This window comes from Rhinolophus sinicus, chromosome 1 (genome assembly GCF_057876585.1).
Source record: "Rhinolophus sinicus isolate RSI-liver-muscle chromosome 1, RSI-T2T, whole genome shotgun sequence".
Taxonomy (NCBI): domain Eukaryota; kingdom Metazoa; phylum Chordata; class Mammalia; order Chiroptera; family Rhinolophidae; genus Rhinolophus; species Rhinolophus sinicus.
Window position 1 is genome coordinate 29,107,630 of NC_142501.1, and position 23,223 is coordinate 29,130,852.

The window sequence follows — 23,223 nt, forward strand, 5'->3', positions numbered from 1 at the left end:
AAGGAAGACCGCTTAAGGGATATGGAGTTTATACCTTCCCTGGGTACTCTAAGATCTATCTTTATTTTAAGTTCAAGATTACCATCTTGAATAACATTAGCTTAATCATTTGTAGAATTACCTTTACTGAATTATGCTCCCAACTTTAAACAAAGACCACCATGGAAAAGTAATATGAAATTAACACACACACACACAATTCAAACAATACCCATTACAGCCCTTACTGATTCCATATGAAAAATTTCTTTTCAAATTTAATATGATGAAAATCTTCTCTTGATCGTATGTTTCCACCTTTCCAATGGTATGTCTGGTAACACATTTTACTCTAGCTGCTGAAGAACTTACAGACAACTTATCTTTAAATTTTTATTATAAAATAAAGCAGATACAAAGAAAACTGAGTATATACCCAGAAGGGGAGTTACTGGACCGTGTGGTAGTAATATTTTTAATTTTTTGAGGAACCTCCATACTGTTTTACATACTGGATGCACCAATATACAATCTCCAATTGGGCGAAAGGTTTCCCTTTTCACCACATCCTCGCCAATACGGATCTCATCAATACTTATCTTTTTGATGACAGAAATTCTAAGAGGTGTGAGACAATAACTCACTGTGGTTTTGATTTGCATTTCCCTGATGATTAGTGATGTTGAGCACCTTTTCATGTACCTGTTGGCCAAATGTAAGTCTTCCCTAAAAGAGTTTACTCAGTTTCTCTGCCCATTTTTTAATGACATGGTTTGTATTTTCTGCTATTGAGTTGTATGAATTCTTTATATATTTTGGATATTAGTACCTTATCAAATACACGGTTTGCAAATATTTTTTCTCATTCCACAGGTTGCCTTTTCATTTTGTTGATGGTTTCCTTTGTTGTGCATAAGCTTTTTAGTTTAATGTAATCCCACTTGTTTATTTTTGCTTTTATTGCCTTGCTTTTGATATCAAATCCAAAATATTCACTGCTAATACCGATGTCAAGAAGCCTTTTCCCTATGTTTTCTTCTAGGAGTTTTATGATTTCGGGTCTTACATTTAAGTCTTTAACCCATTTTGAGTTGATTTTTGTGCATGCTATCAAATATGGGTCGTTTCATTCTTTTGCATGTAGCTGTCCAATTTTCCCAACATCATTTATTGAAGAGATTATCCTTTCCCCATTGTATATTCTTGGTTTATTTTTTGTAAATTAATTGACCACTTATGCATGGGTTTATTACTAGACTCTCTATTCTGTTTCATTGAGCCATGTGTCTGTTTTTATGCCAATACCATACTGTTTTGATTATTACAGCTTTGAAATATAGTTTGAAACCAGGAAATGTGGTGTTTCTAGCTTTGTTTTTCTTTTTCAAGATTGCTTAGGGTATCTTGTGGTCTCATGCAAATTTTAGAATTGTTTGTTCTATATCTGTGAAAAATACCTTGTAATTTTAATAGGGATAACATTTCATCTGTAGATATCTTAGGGTAGTATGGACATTTTAACAAATTAATTTTTACAATCCGTACGCATGGGTTAATTTCCATTTATTTGTGTCCTTTTCAATTCCTTTCATCAGTGCTTTATAGTTTTCAGTGTACATGCCCTACACCGCCTTGTTTAAAATTATAGCTGGGTATTATAGTCCTTTGATGCTATAGTAAATATGATTGTTTTCTTAATTTCTCTGATATTTTTTATTATCATATAGAAAAGCAACTGATTTCTGTATACTGATTTTGTATCCTGAAAATTAAGAGAATTTGTTCATTAGTTCTAACAGTTTTGTGGTGGGCTTTTTAGGATTTCCTATATGTTACATCAAGTCATCTGCAAATACAGTTTTACTTCTTCATTTCGGTATTGGAGGCCTTTTATTTATTTATTTTTTCTTGCCTTCTTGCTCTGGCTAGGACCTCTAGCTCTTACTTTCATTGAACTTTTCTACTGTCTTTTTAGTCTCTATTTCATTTATTTCCACTCTGATCTTTGTTATTTCCTTCCTTCTGGCAACTTTGGCTTAATTTGTTCTTATCTACCTAGTTTTTTTGTTTTTGGGGTTTTTTTAAAAGATTTTTATTGGGGAATACTGGGGAACAATATGTTCCTCCAAGGCCCATCAGATCCAAGTCGTTGTCCTTCAATCTAGTTGTAGAGGGCGCAGCTCAGCTCCAAGTCTAGCTGCCATTTTCAATCTTTAGTTTCAGGGGCACAGCCCACCATTCCATGGGAATTGGATCAACAACCCTGTTGTTGAGAGCTCGCACTCTAACCAACTGAGCCATCCAGCCACCCCTCCGGAAGCTCAGTGGCAGCTCGTTGTCTTCAATCTAGTTGTGGAGGGCGCAGCTCACTGGCCCATGTAGGAATCGAACCGGCAACCCTGTTGTTCAGAGCTCACGCTCCAACCAACTGAGCGATCTGGCCACCCCTCTACCTAGTTTTTTGAGGTGGAAAGTTACATTGTTTATTTGAGATCTTTCTCGTTTAATGTACAGATTTATCACTATAAACTTCCCTCTTAACTGCTTTTGTTGCATCCCACAAGTTTTGGTATATTGTATTTCCATTTCCATTTGTTTCAAGATATATTTTTATTTCCCTTTTAATTTCTTCCTTGACCCATAGGCTGTTCAGGAGTATCTTGTTTAACCCTTACATATATGTGAACTGTCCGATTTTTTTTTTAACTGAGGCATAATTGACATACAACATTATATTAGTTTTAGGTATACACATAATGATTCAATATTTGTATATATTGCCAAATGATCATTACAATAAGTCAACTTCCATCACCATAGTTACAGAATTTTTTCTTGTGACGAAAACATTTAAGATTTATTACCTTAGTAACTTTCAAATATGCAATACAGTATTACTAACTGAAGTAGCCAAGCTGTATGTTACATCCCATTACTCATTGATAACTGCAATTTCGTATGTTTTGACTCCCTTCGCCCATTCTGCCCAACCCTTAGCCCCCACATCTGGCAACCACCAATTGTTCTCTGGATTATGAGCTTGATTTGTGGGGGGGTTTTGAGGGTCTACATATAAGTGAGATCATATGATATTTGTCTCTGTCTGACTTATTTCACTTAGTATAATGCCATCAAGGTCCATCCATGTTGTTGCAAAAAGCAAGATTTCCTTCCTTTTTATGGCTGAATAATATTCCATTGTATGCTAAAGAATAGCTGAACTGAAAAATTCAATAGAGGAGTAGCAATAGTACACTAGATCAAATGGAAGAATCAGCAAAGACAGGGCAATTCATCAATCAGAGAGGTAAAAATACAATAAAAATGAAGGTAGCTTAAGGGACTTATGAGACACCATCCAGTGGACGACAGCCTACATGATAAGGATCCCAGAAGGAGAGGAGAGAGAGAAAGGGGGAGAAAGCTTCTTGAAAGAAAATGGCTGAAAACTTCCGTAACTTGGGGAAAGAAATAGACACCCAGGGCCAGGAAGTTCCAAAAAAGATAAATTCAAAAGGACACACACCAAAACGCATTAATAATTAAACTGTGAAAAGTTAATTTTAAAATCAGCTTTTATCACACAAGGGTACCTCCACAGACGACAGAAAAACAACTTGTTTCACACAAGGGAAGCTCCATAGACTACAAATAGACTTTTTAGCAGAAATGTTCCAGACCAGGGGGGAGCGGCACGATATATTGAAACTGCTAGAAGACGAAAACTGCCAACCAAAAATACAGTACGTCCTTACTTTTACCATCACTGATAGATTCTTAACCATGTCAGGTTAAGCAAAACATGACATATAATGAAACCAATTTCACCACAGGCTAACTGATAAGAAAAGAGTTAAGATCCTATGGCATCTCATCAACATTATAGTGAAACCATGTTGAACAAAACATTATTCAAGGTCCTGCTGCACTCTACCCAGCAAATCTGTCCTTCAGAATAGAAGGGAAGAAAGGGTTTTCCTGACAAGGAAAAGCTGAAGGAGTTCATCACCACTAGATTTGGTCTTACAAGAAACGTTAAAGGAACTTCTTCAAGCTAAAACAAAAGAGCATCAAGTAGCAACAGCAAATGTATGCAAGTATAAACCTCACAGGTAAAGATAAATATATGGTTAAGTTCAGAATATTCTAATGTTGTGATGGTGGGTAAATCACTATAAACCTAGAATTTATGTGTTAAAACACAAAAGTAGTAAAAATCACTACAATAACATGCTAATGAATACACAAGGCAAAAAGATATAAATTGTGATATCAGAAACATTAAATGTGGGGGGAGAGTAAAAATGTAAAGCTTAAGTTTATATTCGAAGTTCTTATGAGTTTACAATACTGTTATAAATAAGATGTTCTTTATAATAACTTTAAATGGGATTTTACTTGATACTCCTGTGTTTCTCATGTCTACACTTACGTGAAATTAGCATTCCTGAACTTTTAAAAGAAAGTGGTGTTCAGGGCAGTTTTTCTCACTTGACAGAATTCAGTCTTCTGTTGTTTTCACGTAATATTCAAATGAGGGCAGCTTCCTTTCTGAGCTCTTCCCCGCTGTTCCTGTCCATCCTTATCTGAACCTTCTCTGTCCTTCCCCTTTCGTTCCTGTCACTTTTCCCTATTCTACTCAATTTTGATGCTACCATTCTTTTCAATTTTGTTTCTACTCAGTGCGGTACCCTGTTCTGGCAGAGAATTCTAGCAGGTCCATTTCGAGAATCCTTTGAAGCCAATCTGCTCTATCCTTTTTGGTCTTTATCATGGACACACTGTGCTTGCCCTGACACTGGAGTGGGCAGCCCCAAGCCTCATTAGACCTGCTGCTCTTAATATAGGCCACCACATTGTCTAGTAAATAGCTGAGGCACTTCTGAAGGTGTCCTGCATTTTAAGTTCAATGAAATACCCCATTCACTCTCTCTCTGCTCACTCCTGCAGACAGCAGTGCTACGGAGGTCTTCTGGCTATTATCGGTCTGCCGTTCCCTGATTTTATTTCTGGATGCCTGACGTTAGTTTTATGGTGTGTTTTTTGGATGTGCTAACTAGTTTCATTGGTTTTTGTGTGGGTATCCCAAGAGAGTCAAGAAAATTATGACATGGCCATATTTATTTCCTAGCATCCCTCTCAAAACCAAATTTCAGACAAAACAATTATATTTTTATAATATATTCACCATATACTTACTATTTTTTGTCATTTTTTTAAGTTTATTGGGGTGACAATTGTTAGTAAAGTTACAGTTGTACAATTCTGTAATACATCATCTATATATCACATTGTGTGTTCACCACCCAGAGTCAGTTCTCCTTCCATCACCAGATATTTGATCCCATTTACCCTCATCTACCACCCCTTCCCCCCTTACCCTCTGGTAACCACTAAAGTATTGTATACTGACATTTATTTCTAATTGTTATTAAACCATCTTGTTGTGTCATCTCATTCTCTGTTGAAAGAAGGCAAAAAATACTCCAATTCCATGATTACAAAAAGTTTATTTTAGTAAGTTCTTTAAATCTTTCCCAGTTTTTAATACTTCTAAATGCTTCCTGGTTCATTGTTCAGACAACTTACAAATGCTTACCCTTGGAAAAATTCCTTCAACTCTACCTACGGTTCTCCAGTTTCTGTTGGAGTCTTAGAATGAGACCACTAAAGACCCAAATAATCATTCAAACACAAGAACATAAAGTGTCTTTAAAATCTGAACATGAACTGAGTAGAAACGCCATGTTTACATATTATAACCTTGTCTTCCTTGAATACTGGGGTGTAGTGTACATGCAGTAGGTTTTCTCCTCGTCTAGGAGTCAGCAAACTACATCCCACTGTCTCACAATATACATTGTAAATAAAGTTTTACTGGAACACAGCCATGCCCATTCCCTTATGTGTTATCTATAGCTGCTTTCACACTACAACAGCAGAGGTAAGTAGCTGCAACAGAGGTCATATATGACCCACAAAGCCTGGCCCTTTATAGAAAACGTTTGCCAATCACTGTCTAGTCTAGAAATTTACCAAATGAGCTTCCATGAGCAGAACCTGGGGGCCCTACTGGTAATTCTGAGTAGGATGACTCTGTTGTATTAAATGTCCAGCACATTGCAGAACGGTTAACATCCTTGCCCCCCTCCAACCCATCCCAGGAACTAAAATGCTAGTAAGTAGCAATTCCAGTCCTTATGTTAACCAAAATTCCCTCCATGTTTCCGAACACTTGGAGGAAGTAGAAATACTATCTCTGGTGAGACTCAATGAAGAACTAAATTAGATCGAACTAAAGGAGAAAAGTATAGTCCATAAATTCTAAATGCTACCAAGACAGATGAGAAATAGTTACCTTTCTTAAGAGCAAACTGAAAGTCTATCTTCCCCTTTGACACTTAGCCAAAAATAAACTAATTTCTTAATAAAATTAGGTTTTATAATTCAATTACTATATTGAGACATCATGATACTTATTTTTAAATATTAAAGTTTAAAAATAAATGCATAAGGCAATCTTACCGATTTGTTCCATCCAGATTTGATTTATGGATGAAATTAAGTTTTGCATCTGCCCAATAAAGCTTCCGTTCCTCATAATCCAAAGTCAGTCCATTTGGCCAGTAAATTTCAGTGTTTATTATAATGAAGCGACTTGAACCATCCATTCCAGCACGTTCTATCTTTGGCACTTCTCCCCAGTCTGTCCAGTACATGAACCTAAAAATTATATAAACAATAAACCATGACACAAGCAGCTTAACAGCCAAGCATTTTATAATTATCACTATTAAACTCTCAGAACACTAAAACTGAAACCCCTAGAAGTTATCAAAATTTTAATAATCTACCTTTCTGCCACCATCATGGTAAAAATTGATTCAGACAAATATTATCAAGGATGTAAAAACCATTTGATCAAAGTTTATTGGGAAAAAGGATATTTACACTATCTCAAAGTATACCCCCACAGATTACTTATTAATGACAAAAGGGGAGTGGTAACTTTAGAGAAAATAAACTTGGTGGATACCACCTTAACCACATCATCTAAATAAACATCAATAAGGGAACAAACTGGTATCATACATGTGATGCACTGGAAAAGATACACCATCTCTTATGTAGATCGCTTACGCAGTATTCTTGTCCAAAATTTGCATAATCTAAACAAGATTATTAAGAAACAGAGAGAACTAAATTGAGGAACATTCTAGGAAACTGGCTTTTGAAAATATCAATGTCATGAAAGTCAAAGAAAGGCTGAGGAACTACTCGAAGAGATTAGAGGAAGATAAAGAAACATGGTACCTATATAAGTGCATGACTCCAGACTGATCATTGGGGAAAATGCTATAAAGACATTATTGGGAAACCTATCAAAATCTGAGGGACTGTCAAATTGTATAATAGAAATGCACTAATGTTAATTTCCTAAATATGAGCATTGTACTAACGTTAAAGTATACAGAATTTCACTGTTCTATTTTTACTTCTATCCTGCAAGTTCAAAATTTTTTCAAAATAAAGAAATGGAAGTTTTAACAGTCTCATTCCAGAGGGAAAAAGAAAATTTTCCTTGATTTAAAGGTAAAATTCTTAATGTGCAATATTTCAATTAGAAGCGTATTTTTAAAAAGGTAATGAGGATGCTATAAGTCAGATGAGGTACTCAATAAACGTGCTTAAACACAACTGAAATTCAAGTACAACTTCTACTCAAAAAATTGGTGGAATGGTAATACTCAAATGATTCCCTTTGTGCATACTGATATTTCATATAAACTGCTTACTCAAAGAAATGATGGGAGGGGACTATCAGGTGGGGAATAAACATACTTCCTAGATACGAGGCCCTGTGCTAACCGCTTTACATACATTATTTCACTTATGCCTTATAGCAATGTTATGAAATATTATCTCCATCACCATATTTCAGATGAAAAAAAGCTCAGAAAGGTTAGCACATTGTTCAAAGTAACACAGCAGAAATTCAAACCTGTATCCCCCAAATTCCAACACTTATGCCCTAGGTCAGAGCCTTGATTTATAAAGAATAAAAGGCAAAGTGTTCCCTAAATTGAGGATAATGACTGGATAGTCCAAAATGAGAGGAAGCGGAATGGTCAGATTCACACAAGATAAAACTATATAAGAAGGTAAGCTAGACAATTTTAGATCATGTTAGAATTTTTGGTTTTTATTCTAAGAGCAAACATAAAAACACTTGAAGATTTTTAAGGTTGGCGGTGAAATGACCGGCTTATTTTAGCGGGGCGAGGGGGGGAAGTTGGGGGAGGGAAGGGGGAAGCTCAGCAAATCCTCTCCCCTAAACCTAATGAAAAAAACAAAAAAAGATTGTCAAAAAGAACTAAAGTCTCTGAAAATCAATCAAAGGACATATAACAAAATGAGAAGCATTTATTCAAGAAAATCTACCGAATCTCAGTAAGAACCATGGAATTTCAGGTAGAGGTTGTTCGCACTCCCACCCACGGTACTGCTGGGTTTGTGGCACAGTCTATCCAGAGCAGACATGGCAGGCCACAAAGACTGGTAGCGAAGTGGCCCTGCAAGGGAGGGCAGACTTTATTTGGAGTAGCTAATGGGAAAATCTATGCCTAGGAATGTCGTCAAAAGCAAGAGCACTCTCAGTGGCAAACAGTCAGAGAGGGTTATTATCCTAGTAATACTGCTGGGGAAAGCAACAAAACCGCGTGTCTCTGGGAAAGAGACAGCCAAAGAGGGCCTGGTTAAGTGCACTTCCATCCGCAGTGGTCAGGAAGGCTGTGTGCGTGTAGAAGGCCGCTGTGCTCAAGAGACACCAGAAGAGAATCCTTGAAGACTAGTCTCTGGCTGAATGTGGGACAAACTTTAAACTTCCTAAAATTTTAACATTCTCCAAACCACAGTTTCGGAGAAAAATGGTGAAATACTTACTGGCTCTGGCATTTAGGAACAACCTCTAATCAATCATTAGCAGACCACTAAAATATAGTGATCCAGGGGCAACCCCTAGAAAGCTAGGCATAAAAATATATTTTTAAGGAAAAAAAAAGTTGAGCAGTGACTTTAGAAGCAGACAATGAGAGGGAAACACATTCAAAAGAATTAGTTGAGGCAAGTCATTAAACAAACAAAAACAACAGCAAAGCAACAACAAGCCAGTGAGGGCTCAGAAGCTCTATATGCTATAAAGATGTCAATTACCTGTCTGACAAAACGTGTTTCGCAGAAAATAAAACCTAGCCAATCAGCTCTAATGCGTCTTTTGGAACAAAAATTATTATAAGACCTGGTCTTATATAAGATCCTATGTAATATTATAGTAAAATAAGACCAGGTCTTATATTAATTTTTGCTCCAAAAAATGCATTAGAGCTGATTGTCCGGGTAGGTCTTATTTCTGGGGAAACACAGTATTACGGGAATCCCCAAATTTGTTTCTGAGAAGAATCTTGCCCTTGAGCATGCTCTCAGTTCACCTCTCCAGTTCACCTTACCTTCTTTTACTGAACAGCTCTTTGCCCTGATGCCCTGGGACAAATAAACGCCAAAGAAATTTGTCACTGTGGGTATTATAAGGGTGTTGTTTGTTACATTATATAGCAGCTTCTTTAGGAGGACTAACGGGTAGAAATTGGTTTCGTTATCGGAAGTATAGATGATTTCTCAGTAAATGGCATTTACCTAAGGAACATTAACTCTTATAATAGGTATTGTTTCTTAGACTGACTTAGATTATTCCTAGGGCCTATTCCAGATAAAATTTTTATTTCTATTAACTGTGCTCTTCTTATATATCCACCATCACACCTCATTCAATCTTTCAACATTAGAACAGGATAAAAATATAAACAACATTCAAAAGTGGCAAAGAATGGCCAACAAATCCTATGGCCATTCACTCACAAAATGTTGTGGATATCTGGTATTTCGAGTGGCTATCTAGCATCTAAACTACCTTCCTATATTTGAAGACTCCTCCGCCTTATAAAGCAGAACCATGTCCTGAAACTAAAAAAACTGAAAACACCAAGTATTTACTTTCCAAACCTCCCTTGCAATGGGCACAAGGGCATGAGATCTGGGTTGTGCCACTCAGACAAACCAAGAAAAGGAGGAGGTGGAGATGGAAGAAAAGGGGAAAAAGGTGGCAGCAGTAGCAAGGACCACAATCAATCCATCCTGGTGAGGTGGGGGAGGGGCAATAGTGATGGCTAAGTAAATCCAGTTAGAATTAATTCATCCTTCTTTAATCCAGTTTTACAAGGCAGCACTGGCAGCAGCTGTAGGATTATCTGTTGCCTCAGGTCACTGACAGTAGAAGTAGAGTGAACATGCCACCTAGCAGTGGTACTGTCACTTACCAGGTCTGCAGTATGATTTGTAGTGTTGTTCCTGGCTACACATGCCAAGCCTGGTTCTTCTATCATTTAGGAAATTCTGAGTAACTCAATACCTCTTTAAAAATACTTTTTCTGTTTAAATCAGAGGGATTTCTATTGCTTAAAACCATGAACACTAACACACATTTTAGATCTAAACACCATCCTAAAGCCATCACGTTAAAGTTTAAACAAAGTCACTTCATCTCTTGTGCCAACAAAGCCTTGTATCTTAGAACTCCCCAACCCCCACCATCATACAAATGGCATGTTTCAAAAGTCTCACAGCTCTGCCCACAATCTACTGTGACTCCTTTCATTAAAGGCCAATGTCAACATTCATGAGAATGACTGACAGCTGTCAGGCAAATTGCATCCTGAACGGTCCATCTGTACATTTACCTGAAACAGTATCTTAATGAAAACTGACATAAAGGGAACAATTTGTGACAGATGGAAAAGCTAAATGAACATTAAAATATGTAACTTATGCCACCATAAACAGTGAAACAATGAGATGTAAAAGGAAGAACTGAACTGTGTGCTTTATCCACACCTTTGTAACATCAAAATCCAATAATCATCAATACATAATGACCATGAGATAAGTGGTTCTTGAATGTTCAGAAATCAGAATTGTACATATAAGTAACAGTTATGCTATAGTCTGAATGTTTGTCCCCCATCGATCGTATGTTGAAATCCTAACTCCTACGGTGATATGTTGTATTAGCAAGTATGGCCTCTGGGGCTGATTACATCACGAGGGCAGAATCCTCAGGCACCAGATTAGTTCCCTTATAAAAAAGGCCCAAGAAAGCTTCCTTGCCCTTTCCAACAGGTGAGATTACAGAGGGAAAAAAAAACAGAAAAAAAACAAAACAGCCCAGTAGGAAGTAGGCCCTCACCAAACACCAAATCAGCCAGTGCCTTGATCTTGGATTTCCCCACCTCCAGAACCGTGAGAAATAAACTGCTGTTTATAAGCCACCAGTTACGGTATTTTGTTATAGAAGTCCGAACCGACTAATACAAGCTATCTTTAGCACAATGTTTATAGATTGTGCACATCCCTCCCCATACAAATACACTAATAATAACAGTCGCAGCAGATGCAGAAGCAGTAGCAGCAGCAGCAGCGGCAGCATAAAATACTAAAGCATAAATTTTCAACCCTGGCAGCATTTGAGAATGACCTAAGAAACTCATTTAAAATGTCTATAATTTGGGTTCTTCCATCAGAAGAGTCTCATTAAATTGGAGCGGGATGGGACTCGGGCATCAATATTTTCTAAAAGCTCCCCCAAGGAATTCTAATGCACTCAGGGTTTAGAAGCAGTAAAAAGAAATCTGACTTTCTCAAGCACCTGTTTATCCATAGCACTCTGTTTCTGTACAGGTGGTGTTAATGTGTCTACCTCATTAACCAGCCGACCGTAAGTATTACCTAATATTAATAATTAGCTCCAGGTGGCACTCAGTCCTTAAGCTGTGGAAGATCATGTAAGAGAACAAAGCACCAAATAAATTCCTTCCCACATAATGGCCTCCCATATTTCTTCAAACATTTTATAATTTGAGAGGTGAAATTTTAGAAGTTCACAATTTCTGCTTAAATTTTACTAAGTAGAAATATACAAAGATCTGTGAAGATAAAAACGGATTTTCAAATTTCTTCTACAACTTTTCAAGCTTTTGGTATCCAATTATTTACATATATAACGGCAACCCTCAATTGGAGATTTTAATTTGTTAATTCATTCAATACATTCCACACAACACAGCTTCATTTTACTTATAAGATATGAACACTTAAGAGTATCACAATTAAATATCTTTTAAAAGCTTTTGTTTTCAATTTAGAAGATGTTGCCAAAATGGTAAAAAAGGGATTATGCGCATGTTAGGTTATTTAGGAATTTTCATCAAAATACAATACAAATAGGATACAGCCGACACTTCAACAACATGAGTTTGAACGGTGCAGGTCCACTTGTATGTGGATTTTTTTCAATAAATACATAGAGAAATTTTTTAGAGATTTGTGACAATTTGAAAAAAATTCACAAACCACAAACCTAGAAATATTGAAAAACTTACAAAAATGTTAGGTACGTCATGAATGCATAAAATATATGTAGACACTAGTCTATTTTATCATTTACTACCACTTAATATACCAAATCTATTATAAAAAGTTAAAGTTTATCAAAACTTACAGAGACTCTATATGGTACGACTGTACATGGTACCATTCAGTCAAGAGAAACGTAAACCAACGCAAAGATGGAGTATTAAGTCATAACTGCCTAAAATTAACTGTAGGACATACTGTACTACTGTAACAATTTTGTAGGCACCTCCCGTTGTTGTTGTGGTGAGCTCAAGTGTTAAGTATCTGCTGAAAAAGCCGTGTGATGCAAATCACCTCTGCGTGAGCAGTTAGTCTCTCCAATAAATTCCGTGTCACAGTGAAAAGTGATCTCACGGTTCTTGCGTATTTTTCATCATGCCTAGTACAACAGCATAAACCTTGAATAAATACCATGGGACCCATACAAAGTGCCACTAGTGAAAATTGCCATTGCTCCCAAGAAGCAGAGAAAAGTCATGACATTACAATAAAAAGTTGAGTTGCTTGATGTGTACCACAGATTGAGGTATGTAGCTGAGGTTGCCTGCCATTTCAAGATAAAGAAATCGAGCATAAGAACCACTACAAAAATCAGAAAAGGGCATTTGTGAAGCCATCGCTGCAGATACGCAATCAGGTGCAAGAAACTTGCACATTCTGTGAAATATTTTTTTACCTCATATTGAAAATGCATCTTTTATGTGGGTGCAGGATTGCTGTAAGCAAGGCATACCTACAGACTATAGTATGACTTGAGAAAAAGTGAAGTCATTACATGACAACTTAAATGAAGATAAAGATCTAGAACTGGAGAATTTAAAGCCAGCAAAAGAAGGTTTGATAATTTTAGAAAGGAGTTTGGCTTACAAATTGTCAAGGTAACAAGAGAAGCAGCTTCTGCCAACCAAGAGGCAACAGACGAGTTCCCTGACGCCACTAAGGAAATCGTTGAGAAGAAAGGATATGCCTGAACAGATTTTTAATGCAGACAAAAGTGGGAAATATATCCTGGGGAAATAATGCCACAAAGGACATTTATTAGTAAGGAAGAGAAGCAAGAGCTAGGACATATGCAGGAGGGGACAGGCTAACTACTATTTTATGCAAATGCAGTCAGGCTTACAATCGGGACTGCCCTTATCTGCAAAGCTCCTAACACCTGAGCCTTGAAGGCAAAAGATCACCACCAGCCAGCAGACTTTCGGTTGTACAAGAAGGCCCAGACGAAGCAAACCTTTTTCTGGATTGGTCCCATTGATGCTTCGTCCCTGAGGTCAGGAAATACCTGACCAGTAAGAGACTGCTTTTTCAAGTTCTTCCGATATTGGACAATGCCCCTGGCCACCTAGAACCCGGTGAGTTCAGCATCAAAGGCACTGAAGTGCTCCACTTGGCCACAAACACAATGTCTCTAAGTCAACCTCCAGATCAGGAGGCCATACCAGCTTTTAAGGCTCACGACACACAGTACTCTGTGGAAAAAATAATCAACGCTATGGAAGAGAACCTAAACCGAGACAGAGAGAACATCACGGAAGTCTGGAAGGATTACACCATTGAAGATGCCATCGTTATTACAGGAAAAGCTGAGAGAGACATTAATCCTGAAACAGTAAGTTCCTGCTTGAGAAATCTATGCCCAGATGCCACACATGACTTCACAGGATTTACAAAAGAGCCAATCAAGGGAATCTTTAAAGAGACTGTGGATGTGGATATGATGATAAAGGAAAGAAGGAAAAAAGGAAGGGAGGGAGGGAGGAATAAATGTGAGGGTGAAAGGTTTCAAGATGGGGATCTTGGAGAAATACAAGAGCTAAGAGACACCACACCAGAGGAATGATGACTAGATGAAGATGAGCGCTTCCAAACGGTGCCAGACAATGAGGAAGAAGACGCAAAAGTAGTGCCAGAAAACAAACTGGCTTCAGACAATCTAGCAGAAAGATTCTGATTATTCAAGAATGCTTCTTTTGACTTCTTTTACGACAAAGACCCTTTTATAATACAGGCACTGAAACTAAAGCAAATGGTGAAAGAAGGATTGGTACCGTACAGGAACAGTTTTGAGAAATGAAAATGCGAAAACGTCAGACAGAAATTACAATGTATTCCCATAAGCTTCCACCAAGTGTGCCCGTCTCTCCTGCCTCCCTTCCACCTCTTCTACCCGAGACAGAAGTCCCAACTCCTCTTCTTCCTCTTCCTCCTCAGCCTCCTCAATGATGAAGGCCTTTGTGATGACCCACTTCCACTTAATGAGGAAACAATCACCGTGCCATACCGTTACACAGTTACACATGCCATATATCATGCCACACATACCTATTGTGTATGTGTGTCTTCATGTGAAAATCCAGTAACTGTACAGCAGGAACTGTATGAGAATTTTTTTGTCATCATCATTGCCTAATATTTACTGTACAGAACGTCATGTGCAAGACTTGTATTGAAGTGGCTAGCCTATCCTTACATAGGCATAAGGTGCGTGATATTTCATATAAAATTAATGTGTTAGTTTCCTTACTGTTTTATAACTTTGCTTCAAAGACTTATACTACCACACAGCATTCCTCTCTTGTAATTGGAGAAACCACGTATCAGCCTATCATCAGAGGTATGTGAAGGTTGTTTTTAATGTTAATATTTTATCTAACATTGTATTACATATATGACTGTAATATTGCATGCCATAAAAATGTTGTAACGATTCATTCATTAGTGTATAGGCTAGTCTACCATAAAGCAATCATACTGCTGCTTCTTCGTTATCAATACATGAATCATTGTACCTACAAATAAATATGAATTTCTTGTTCACATCTTTTCATTTCTGATGTCTAGTGTTAGTAATACATATAATACCTCCAGTGTTTTATATCAGATAAGATGTGGGTACTGACAGATGATTCACCCTGTAAACAGACAGCATAAATCTATGGTGTTAATAAATACAATACAGTACTGTACATGTGTTTTCCTTATGATTTTCTTAACATTTCCTTTCTTTAGCTTACTTATCATAAGAATACAGTATATAATACATATAACACACAAAATCCATATTAATCAACTGTTTATGTTATCAGTAAGGCTTCCAGTCAACAGCAGGCTACTTAAGTTTTGGGGGAATCAAAAGTTATACACGGGTTTTCGACTATGGAGAGTGTCGGTACCCCTAACCCCTGCATCGTTCAAGAGTCAATTGTAGTCACTTTGACACTGTATTACTTTGACACTGACTGACTTGCATCTACCCTTGGCTATGCTAAATTAAGTGTAAAAAATAATCACAAAATTAATGTTTTTAAAAATGATTATGAATTTTTTGTTTTTTCCTTTAAATAGGCCCAGTGAAGTAAGAGATCAATATTTAAAAAGCTGTCATGCCTTAAACAAAACTGTATTACTCAAAAAGCAATTGATAATTCTCTGAGTTTTCACCAAGGAAACTGGTGTTTGAATACTGAGAATAAATGCCATCACTTATTCCCTCTTTCTCAAATCCACATAAATCAGCAGCAGAGAAAAGTCTGTAATCTTACTCAGATGCAGTAGACACAACCCAAAACTAACACCCTCTTTGCGTGTGTGTGTGTGTGTGTGTGTGTGTGTGCAGGGGGAAGTAGGTCAGTAAGACTGTCAAGATTACTGACTCAGTTTCTGCCTGAGACTCCAAGAATCAGAGTAAAAGAGACCTCCACTCTTCTAATAATGGTGCAATTTTAGAGTTACCTGGATACTACCTAGGACCAAATGGTAAGAATAACCTACCTCCAATTTCACATCAAGGTCAAATAGGTCAAAAGAATAAACTTCAAGGTAACCACAGAAAAAAGCAAAACAAAAACAGTTATTTAAAACTAAAAAAAAAAAAAAAGACTCATAGATACAGAGAAAATACTGCTGGTTGCTAGATGGTAGCAGGTTTGGGAGATGGGAGAGAAAATGAAGGGATTAGAAAGTACAAATTGGTAGTCACAAAATAATCACGGGGATGTAAAATACAGTATGGGGAATATAATCAATAATGTTGTAAAGATTATGTAGGGTATCAGATGGGTACTGGACTTATGGGGGAATCACTTCATAGATTACATAAATGCCTAACCACTGCGCTATACTCCTGAAACTAATATAAAATAATGTTGAATGTCAACTATAATTAAATATATGTATATAGTCACAGGATGTAAAGTACAGTATAGGAAATATAGTCAATGGTATTGTAATAGCTACATACTATGTCAGAGGGGTAGCAGACTTGGGGGGATTATCACTTTGTGAGGGGTGTAAATGTCTAATCATGATGTTGTATATACCTGAAACTAATAAAAATAAAATAAATTAAAAAAGAACAGCAACAACAAAAACAAACAAAAAAACAGCATAAGAAACAGTTAAAACATTATTCCCCAAAATTTGACAGTCCTATACATATTTAATATAAGCAGTCCTATACATATTTAAGAAATTAAACTCATAATTTAAAACTTTACAATAAAGAAAACTCAAGGTCTAGATGGCTAAATTGGTGAATTCCACCAAATATTTCCGACCAAGTCATACCAATTCTACACGAATTCTTCCCCAAAATAGGAAGGAGCAATAAATACCCAGTGCATTTTATGAAGCCAGCATTCCAAAATCTGAAAATGACATTACAGAAGAAATTTAAAAACCTATGAACCAGTATCTTCCATGAACACAAATGCAAAAACCCTCAACAAAATGTTAGCAAATCAAATCGAACAATATATAAAGATTAATACATCATGACCAAGTGGGGTTAATGCCAAAAATGCAAGGCTGATTGAATACTAGAAAATCAATGAAATTCACCACAGCAACAGACTAAAGAAAAACCAGGTAGCATCTCAATAGATACAGGAAGGCATATGAAAAACTTCACCACCAATTCATAATAATAACTCTAAGCAAACCAGAATAGAGAACTTCCGTACCTTAATAATGTATACAAAAACACTTGCAGCTAACATCATAAATAATGATGGATGATTGAATGCTACTTGGAGTATAAGGCAAGTATGCCTGCTCTCACTGTTCGAACTGAATATCCTACTGGATGTCTTAGCCAGTGGAATGGGGTTGGGGGAGGAGAGAAAAGGCAAGGAGGGAAAAGGCAAAAATTAAAAAAAACAAAAACTGCCTGTTTACAGACATGATTACCTATGTATAAAATCAAAAAAAAAATGCTACAATAAGTTACTGGAACTAACATGTGAGTTGGGCAAACTCTCAGGATATAGGATATAAGGTTGATTTAAAAAAAACTCAACTATATTTTATACAAAAGCAATGAACAATGGGAAATTTAAAAATTTAAACAGTATTATTTACAATAGGATTATAAAACATGAAATACGTAGGTATAAATATAACAATACATGTGCAGGATCTATATGCTGAAAACTACAAAACAATGATGAAAGAAATCAAAGACCTAAATAAATGAAGAGCTATTCTATCCATGTTCACAGACCGGAAGACTCAATATGGCTTATATTCCAATTTCCCAAAGCTAATTAGGATTTACAATCCTAATCAAAATCCCAGCAAGATTTAATTAGAAATTGATAAGCTGATACAAATATTCACTTTAAAAATCAAAGACCAGAGTTGCCAAAACAATTTTGAAAATGAAAAACAACCTTGGAGAACTCATACTGTTTTCAAGACTTACCATCTTTACTACAGTAATCAAGACAGCATGTTATTGAGAAAACAATAGATACAAAGATCAAAAGAACAGACCACAGTGACCAGAAATAGACCCACACATAGTATATAGTCAGTTTGTTTTCAATCAAGATACACAGACAATTCAATGGAGGACAGTTGGTGCTGGAACAATTGGACATTGGTATGCCGAAAGAAGAACCTTAGTCATACCACATACAAAACTTAACTCAAAATGGGTCATAGAATTCAATGTAAAACCCAAAACTTCTGGAAAAAAACATAGGGGAAAATCTTTGCGGTCTTTGATTAGGCAAAGATTTCTAAGATTTAACACTAAAAGCCAAAAGCATAATCCCTAACAAAATGTCTGCTCTTTGAAAGATGTGAAGAGTGAAAAGACAAGCCACAGACTAGGAGAAAAGATTTATCAAACACGTATCTGATAAAGGATTTGTATCCGACTAAATCGTAACTTTCAAAACTCAACAATAATGAAAAAATATATAAAACTTGGCAAAAGATTTGACAGATATTTCAGCAAAGAAGATATACAAATAGGATTAAACACAAAGATGCTCATCATCATCAGACATTCGAGAAACACAAAGTAAAACCACAATGAGATAACACAATATACATCTAAGAACAGCTTAAAGGAAGCTGACAATATCAAATACCAGTGAGAATGCAAAGCACCTGGAACTGCCTTACATTGCTAGTGGGAATGAAAAATGGTATAGCCATTTTGAGAAATTTTCAGTTTCTTATAAGTTAATTATAGTTACCACAGAACCCAGCAATCTGACTCCTGCATATTTATTCACCCAAGAGTAATGAAAGAGAAAGAAAATTTATGTTCACACAAAAATCTAAATAGGAATGTTTATAGTACCTTTATTTGTAATCATCAGAACTGGAAAGAACTCAAGGTCCTTGAACTGATTAATGGATAAAATGTCACACATCCATACAATGGGATACCACTGAGCCAGGACAACAAAAAACAAACTACTGATAAACAACATGGATGAATCTGCAATGTATTGTGCTGAGCCAAAGAAGCCAATCTCAAAAAGCTACACACAGTGGGATTCCATGTACATGACATTCTGGAAAAGGCAAAACTATGTGAACAGAAAACAAATCAGCAACTGCCAGGAGCTGAGGGTGGGACAAGAAGGTAAATAAAGGAGCACACCCCTTGCTCTAAAGCAGGCGTGTCCAAACTTTTTTCAACGTTTTTTACCAAGGGTCATACGCGGTAAAATACACAAACAGCCGGGTCCACTCACTCGAGGTGAAGTACGTATTGCCTCACCTGGTTTATTTAAGTAAACTAAATATATTTTTGGAATTTGCTGCATGCCAATTAAAAATGGATTGCGGGCCGCAGTTGGCCCGCGGGCCGCAGTTTGGACACCCCTGCTCTAAAGCCTTACGATGGGTACTCAAAATGTGGTCCATAGACCAACAGCCTCAGCAAAATCTCAGGCTCTACCCTTAAACTACTAAATCAGAATCTGCGTTGTTAACAAGAGAATAAAACCAAAGTACTATCATTCCTTACAGATGTCTCTTTGTAACATCAGAAAATACACAGTAAATACATAGTAATAGTATACACAACTCTAGAAAACACTACACAGTGATTTCTAGGACAAATCTATAAAGCATTTGGCAAATTACTCCTAGGTCAATTTGGAAAAACCATCAATTAAATCTCAATTACACTGTGACTCTATTTGCTGAACCCAAAATTATAGCTGACACAGTCCAACACCAAGATAAAATACTTCAAATCATTCTCCCAGAAAATGTGGTAAGCATTTGTGCCATTCACTAAACATAATAAAAATTATAAAGATGCTCCAAGGTTTTTAAGAATATTTCCCAAATTATTTCATTCAAACCCTTCATTTCATCAAAAGACAAACTAGGATCTAAAATTTCCCAAACCTTTATGTGCATGTTATAGTCATTAATCTCAGCTTCCTAGAATGACTTGAAAATGGCCGTTCTACAAGTCTTGGCCACAGACTGTTTAACTGAAAATTAGATACAAGTGTTAGCTACGTTGAAATTCTGTTGCTATGTTTCCCCTTGGGGATGAGGGAAAAGCACACAGCATACCACATATATTTAACAACAATTTAAATAAAATTACAAATACTGCCAAATACAATCATTACTCTATGATCAAGGTATTTATATTTGTATCACTACAAATCGCCCTCACATCCAAGGTCATTAAACAGTATGATTGGTAATACACAGGTTAGGACTTAGGACTCTCCCCCATTCTATGAGATCTGACAAATTCTACAATACTTTTTAAAGCAAATGCTGAAAATATTAACTATAATATACTTTTCTACTACTACTTCCTACCTTATTAAAAAAAATGTATTAATTCCAGGGCTGATACGTTTATTTTTTAGTGCTTTGAGGTTACTACACTAAACTCATTTAAAATGCATCCTGGATCTATATCAAACATGAGCTCATACTGATGTCTCCAATTCTGATCCACTACCACATGGATCATTCTAGCCTCAAACGACAAGAAGTTGCTTATATATAACTTCCTATCCCAACAATGGGAAACCTGGTTCCCCACATCTACCACCTATTTTACTTAACCCCTTGACTCGAGCATACAATCAGAATTGTACCTCTATGGGAAGCAACATTATCAAACTAGAGTACACTGCTTCTGTGCAGTTCCTTGCCCTTTAGTCTGACAGGTCCCATGCATCACCCAAGTTACTTAGGTCAGGATCTTCCCCTCCCCACTGTCTCCAGTGAGATTTTTTCATACATTTCTAATAGAATTACATTTTTCTGTCTCAGTCTGAGTTCCATCCTAGGGTCCTCTATCCTCCTAAATGATTTTCTTTAATTTCATACATTAAAGTTCACTTTCTGCTTTAAAGTTATATCAGTTCTGACAAATGTACAGTGTGATTTTTTTTATGCTTCTCATCTTCCTTATATACAACACATTACAAACAATTTTACCACTCTTTCAGGCAAAGATACACATTTCCAAAGTTTCCTTCACTTCTACTGAACAGAGTACAGAGTCTACATATTTGTAGGCTTATCTCCATGTACAGACCATTTTTTCACAATCTCTGAGGAGACTCACTTCAGAAAACTTTGCTTTTGGATTACTAACAGTTATCTGTTCATGATTAGGCTTCAAAGGAAAAATGTTGGAGTTATGCAAGAAAACAGATTTCATACCTTACTTTACAACCAAGTTCTGGGAGTTTCACTTACACTTCAATAATTAATAAATTAATGGAAGCTTTAAAGACAGTTATGAATTGATTTTACTGCTTCTACTTACACTTTGGTCTTCCTATATATAAACTGAGCTGATGTGGCTTCACTTAGCTCAACCTCACTGTAAGGATTTTTATAATAAACAAAATCCGTCTAGTCTAAACAGCACTTGTTTGCTGTAAACAGTTTATTGTAATAAATAACAGTGTTATTAGATCTAATACCAATAGTTCAGAGAATCAGACTAAGACTGGGGATATAAATAAGATATAGAAGCATACAGATCCTATTGTCTGGATCCCAGCCCCAATCCAAATTAAAACCTCTGAATATGCCAGGAACTCATCTATCAAAACTAAGATTCCTGACTATATACCTATGCGAGACCCTTCTAGTTAATAAATATATTATTCTTTATGCATGCTTCATGTATTCGAATTTCCAAAGCAAAAAAGCAAAGCTCTGACTTCCAATTTCCAGTCCAGCATGCAAGAAGCTTAGAAATTATCACTCCATCCTAATAAGCAAAAACCCGAACAAACTAAAAAGTCAACAGTTCTTAGATCCATCAGAAAATTAAGGTCACAGAGCAAACTGCTGCCCCCAAAATTGGAGAGACACAAAGGCAGACAGAGAATCACAACTTATCAGAGTAGAAACCTATAAGCAAAAACCTCTCTAGGAACCAGTACCAGGGTACGAAAAACCAATCTGTAATTGACAAGTTGCTGAAGGCTTAGTGTGGACAAATCTGAAAGCTAAAAACTCCAGAAAAAACCAGTCATGAGGGGCCCTCACTTTTTTTTTTTTTTTTTTTTTGAGTTTTACCTCCTGGAACTCGACTAGGTACTCATAGTCAAGATCTAAGGAAAATTTCCTCATGCTTCCAGTAGGGAGAGAAAAAAGGAATCATTCTGAAATACATCAGAGCATTCTATTCTTAACAAGGCCTGCCCTCAAAAGAAACTATTTTACCAGAGCCTAACCTATTGGGGTTTTATCAGATCCTAACTGACCCGAGGGAAGGGAAACACCCAGCTCCAGTCCCCTCTAGCCATCCTGTCCCACCTAAGGGAGTGAAAAAAGAAAAAGAGAAGCATTTGAGAAGCTCGCAGCCCAGGAGCTAAGCGACTGAGACCCAACCACAGAACTATAGCACACTTCCCCTCTCCCATCACCTCAACACATTACAAAAGGCCTATTTACGGCAGTTCCTTTCAATATATCATGTCCAGTTTTCAACAAAAAAATTACAAGGCATAATAAAGGAAAAAGAAGTTTGAAGAGCTAGAGCAAGCATCAGAACCAGACTTCGATGCCGTGTTTCCCCCAAAATAAGACCTAGCCTGATAATCAGCTCTAATGCATCTTTTGGAGCAAAAATTAATATAAAACCAGGTATTATGTTATATTATATAAGATCCGGTCTTATATTAAAATAAGTCCAGGTCTTATATTAATTTTTGCTCCAAAAAACGTATTAGAACTTACTGCCCGGCCTAGGTCTGATTTTCAGGGAAATACAGTACGGCAAGGATGTTAGAATTATGAGATTACAAATTTAAAACAACCATGATTGTTTATGCTGAGGACTCTAATGGAAAAGATAGGAAACATGCAAAAACAGATGGGTAATATAAACAGAGAGATGGAAATTCTAAGAAAGAATCAAAAAGAAAGGCTGAAGATCAAAAACACTTAACAGAACTGAGTATCTTTAAAAGGCTC

The 23,223-nt window shown here is 36.5% G+C and overlaps 1 protein-coding gene across 1 annotated transcript in view; it reads right to left on the minus strand.

Moving 5' to 3' along the window:
- Positions 1–23,223, minus strand: part of LRP6 (LDL receptor related protein 6) — a 125,786-nt gene that overhangs the window by 71,012 nt on the left and 31,551 nt on the right. Inside the window, exon 3 of the mRNA XM_019744743.3 lies at positions 6,505–6,702. Coding sequence (XP_019600302.1) covers positions 6,505–6,702 — 198 coding nt within the window. The remainder of the gene's footprint in view (positions 1–6,504; positions 6,703–23,223) is intronic.